Source organism: Eucalyptus grandis, chromosome 3 (assembly GCF_016545825.1).
Source record: "Eucalyptus grandis isolate ANBG69807.140 chromosome 3, ASM1654582v1, whole genome shotgun sequence".
Lineage (NCBI taxonomy): Eukaryota > Viridiplantae > Streptophyta > Magnoliopsida > Myrtales > Myrtaceae > Eucalyptus > Eucalyptus grandis.
This window is the reverse complement of record NC_052614.1, coordinates 22,264,126-22,269,029: the sequence shown is the minus strand read 5'-3', so window position 1 is coordinate 22,269,029 and position 4,904 is coordinate 22,264,126. Positions and strand designations below refer to the sequence as shown.

The 4,904-nt window shown below is 40.2% G+C and overlaps 1 protein-coding gene across 1 annotated transcript; it reads right to left on the bottom strand.

Annotated features, from left to right (window-relative positions):
• Positions 1–411: 411 nt before the first annotated feature.
• On the bottom strand, positions 412–4,198 carry LOC104439296 (putative wall-associated receptor kinase-like 16). The gene is given in 4 exon segments (XM_018870098.2): positions 412–1,496; positions 1,498–1,639; positions 2,213–2,377; positions 3,251–4,198. Coding segments are annotated over 4 exon segments (2,277 nt in total). The 5' UTR covers positions 4,161–4,198; the 3' UTR covers positions 412–436.
• Between the last annotated feature and the right edge of the window lie 706 nt (positions 4,199–4,904).

Sequence of the window (4,904 nt, the reverse complement as noted above, 5' to 3'; positions counted from 1 at the left end):
CATGATCGAACCAAACACATTGAGGTTGATCATCATTTTATTAAGCAGAATTTGGATGCAAAGATAGTTCAATTCCCATTTGTGAGGTCTGAAGATCAGCTAGTAGATATATTGACGAAGGCAGTCTCGAGTAGAGCCTTCTATATCTCAGTTGACAAGTTGGGCATTAGCGACATTTAAGCACCAACTTGAGGGTGAGTGTTGGCGTGAGCTGATTTGTAGGAGTGATATGTATAAAAAGAAAATATTTATATTTGCACAAGTTGATTTGTGGGGGTAATGCATATAGAAAGAGAATATTTTACCTAATAGGCGATTGTTTATCTAGTAATACTTGTATGTATATATATAGCCTTGTAAAGAAAAAAAATATACTAAAAATGATAGTGATCTATTTTTCAACAAATAGTACAAGGACCAACATTGCCATGACGTCTCATCTTCCACTTTCAATTTCGAAGGACACTTGGTTACGTATGCTATCATCATTTCCTGATGCATTGCTTCTGAGGATGCCATCACATTCGCTTGATCTCTCACCAAGGAAATGCTCAGCTTCTTCAAGGTCACCGCTCCGATTCAACCATGGATGCCTGTCCATCACCCTCATCAGTCCCTCCAATTCCATTGCCACTTCCTTCATGGTTGGCCGATCTTCGCCTTTCACTGTCAGGCATTGGTTTGCCAGCATCGCAACTTCCATAATCTCTTCCGGGTTCCCCTCGTTCAGCACCATCGGGTCAATGATTTCGAACAGCCTCTCGCCCTTTATTGCAGAAGCAAAATACAAGGACAAGTTCCTCTCATTCTCGGCTCGCTCGAAGGACAAGGCCCTCAGTCCAGTTAGCAACTCAGCCAACACGACCCCGAAGCTATAGACATCGCTCTTCTCGGTCAACTGGCTCGAGCGGAGGTACTCGGGGTCCAAGTACCCAAGCGTGCCTTGAACCAGCGTGGTCAGCTCGTGTGCCATCGAGGGGACTAGCCCGGAGGCTCCAAAATCAGCGACCTTTGCGGTGTAGTTTTCATCCAACAATATGTTTGCGCTCTTTATGTCTCTGTGCAAAATCTGAGCGGATGCATCGGAGTGCAAGTACGAGAGTGCACCTGCGGTCTCCCCTGCAATGCGCAGACGAGCCCTCCAGGATAATGTGGACTCGTGGCCGCACTTGTGTATGTGGTCAGAAAGGGTGCCGTTGGCCACAAACTCGTAGACTAATAACGGGACCTCCGTCTCGAAGCAACAACCGATTAGCTTAACCACATTGCGGTGATTAATTTGGGAGAGGATGATCAGCTCGTTGATGAATTCTTCAACCTGACTTCGGTCCAAAATCTTGGCCTTCTTGATGGCGACAACCGTGTTGTCTGCTAAGATCCCTCGGTATACAGTTCCGTGGCCTCCCTGGCCTAGGATTCGGCTTTCATGGTAGTGGTCCGTGGCCTTCTTGAGCTCTTCATCGGTGAATATTCTCGCCGATTCAATGGAGCCTTCGCTCAGAAAGAATTTTCTGCAACATAAGGCGGCCCCCATTTTCTTGGAAGAACTTCTCTCTCCGTCTGCTGATTTTTCTTTCTCGAAGCCCCCAATATAACCAGGAAACGCCCAAAAGAACCAGCAGGAAGCTTATGCTCACGCCTAGTAAAAGACATTATATTCGGTGAACAAACAAATTAGTTGTCCATCACACTACATATGTTCTCACAACCAAGAAAAGAAAAAAAACAGAATCGAAATTTGCTTGACTCTTTCTTTTTCATTACTCAAACAATCTTGTGTTAATTTACTTCTCTGTCCTATTTTCTTTTTCTTCTCCATCAACTTGAAGCTTTTTCATTAAGAAAAACCTTGATAATAGCAAAATAAACCTAAATATATAATTATGCTGAGAGTAACTTATGATAACAGGAACGATTCAATGCATCAAGTGGATAAAACGTGCTTGATTCTTTTTCAACAACAGAAGAGCAAGTGGTTGATTTTGTTAATATCGAATTGAATAACTTGAGATGACGACACATGTATCTAATATCAATTTAATTCACGGACACAATTAATTCAAAGAGAAAGATTTACATCCGAAAAACCTCAATAACTAATAGCAAAAGATGGAACAATGGCATAACAACAACATTTAAAGAACGTGAATAAATTACAAGATAAAAGAAGCTTTTATATGATGAAAAAGTTTGAGCAATGTGTACGACTTACTGACTAGCACGATGTCCAGTGAGCGAAACCTCTTTGTAGGAGTACAACCGTTGCCATCTTTTTTTCCATCTCCTCGAGATCCCTTCAGACATGAACAATTATACGTTCCCGGCAAATTCGTACATATTCCAATGCAGGGTTGTAAAATCACACATTCATCGATATCTGGAGGAATATATTCCAAATGGAATAAGTAATCCGACACCATTTCAATTGGAAGAAAGTTGAAAAAGTAAATAGAATTCCATGATTTGGCAACACTTTCAATATGAGAGGACATATCAAGTTAATTTTCTTTTCCTGAGATCGTGATACCTCACCACACTTTTTAAGTGATAGGTCATTATCTCAAGAGCCTAAGCGTAACCAAGCATTTGATCTTTGTTTAGAATAGAAGATTTAAGAATTATCCAACAAAATTGTGCCATTACTAATTAGAATAACACATTACATGGAAAAAAATTCAAAAATAATTGTCTATAAATACAGAGTAATGCTGGATGTTTTAACATCGGTAGATGAAATTGATTTAGAAGCTAACTTTACCGATTCATATTGAGGGTTCGGTATGGACCATCTGTTTATAAACTCAATTGCACTTGACTGATTCAGTTTGTAAAACAATTGTACGGATTAAACTTAAGAGAGAAGAATGTCTAGCTATATCTGGAATGATAGCTGTGAAAATTTACAGATTATTACTAAGCGCTTCATAGGTCATATTTAATTTCAAGCAATGAAAATTCGTGCATCTGAAAGGAAAAAAAATATGATTGTGCTTAACAGCCTAGATTGTTATGATTTTTAAGATTATAAATGTTATGTGATTACTAGGAGAATCGTTTGAAACACGTACCATTCATCAAGTCAAAATTTGGTCCTCTGACTTGAAGTTTCTAAGAATTTCTTTCTCTGGGTTTTTTATGCAATTGGATCCATTTAACATGGTCGCCCTTATGCAAATAATGATCCACGATTCTATACAGGAGCACTCGTTCGGATGTGAGGTGGGTCCAATGAAAAGACGGGAAAAGGTACCTTGACAACCATTTTGGAGATAGGGGTTCCCTTGAAAACCCTTCAAGCAGTGGCACTGGTAGCCATTTCCATTCTCAGCATCTGTACAATTGGAGTTCTCTGGGCACATGTAGGTCGTTGCATTCTTCTTTGCATCATCGCATGTTTGATTTGGAATTAACCAATCGACAACTAGAGGGACCATATCAAATGGCGGCTCGCGCAGATTGTCCGTAGAGAAGCTAAAGAAACCGTCTTGGGCAACGAAAGCGTATCCGCACGGATTGAAATCAGAGACGCCGAGATGATTGTTGTAGCTAGTGACAGAGATGTTGTATTGGTAGGCGTCTCGAGGAATGCCAGCCTCGCAGCAACCGATGCCCGAGCACGACCCATTAATCACGTCCAAGATGTTGTCGCATGAGGACACGCACCCCGTCACATACGTGTTTCCTTGTCGGCCGCTGAAGGTCGCGTACGTGTCGCATCCCACGGCGATAAATTTGTTCTTGGCAGAAGATATTGGGAATATGGGAAGAGCGAACTCAGGAAGATTCTTGTATATGGATGTGCCGGACGAATTATAACAATCGTTGGCTACAAATACCGTTACACTAATCTCGTGACTCTCCATAGATATATCAAGTACTCGGAAATCAGAATCTTTACTGTACATATGAGGAGTGGGAGGATCAGTCGAGTCGTTGCAAAAGATGAGGAAAGACTCTGATTCTTCTTTGAAGTAGCAGTCGTTGCCGGCATCATTCATCCCGAATGGGTACGCGAAGGTGAGGTTGCCACATCTGTTCGCGCATCCGGGCTTTGTTGTTTGGACTACATCCGCAGTAACTACTGAGAATAGAGCTACCAATGAGCACAACAACAGCACAACTCTCAAGGGAAGTCTATGGAGCAGCATGGATCCACCCATATTCTTCCTGAAATGAGATGATATTTTGCAACAAGATGATGAGCTTCATAGCCCGATGACAACCTTTATAAGCGATGATGTAGCTTCTAGAAAGCTAAGGAGTATATGCATTATTCATGGTCCCCACTATATTGATTGTCTTCGCGCTGATTACATCATTACTAATCCATCATACGGTTTTGTCCACTCTCTATGGCTCTTCACTAAAGAAGCCTTGACAAGCCTGTCGTGATTCACATTGTGGCGTCGCAATCATTCGTAGGAATTTCCAAACTGACTTGCAAATAATAAAAGTCGTGATTAGATAGATATTTTTTTCTTTTCAATCTCAGAATTAGTTTCGATGGGTGGTACTCATAAACTATTGCATGCACATCTCTAATGTATGAACTCCTTAAATATTTGTACAAATATCAACATCGTATTTAAATCTTTATGCGCAGAGTAATATTTCAATTTATGCTATGTACAATTAAAAAAAATTAGGTACATCGATGGTAAGTACTAAAGATTAGTTAGATAAAGCAAGAAATTGTTGATTTGGGTCGATTCGAATTTGAATTTGAAAATCAAAACAGCACCAAACAACCCAAATATAGAAGATGAATGAGAACGAAATTTGCGGTGTTTAGATATGATTTGCTAAGTAAAAGGACTTCAAGAGTCCGAAATTTATTTTGAGAATTTTCTCAAATCTTCAATTGTGCTAATTAAAACTCAAACCTTTTGAAAGTTTACCAATTT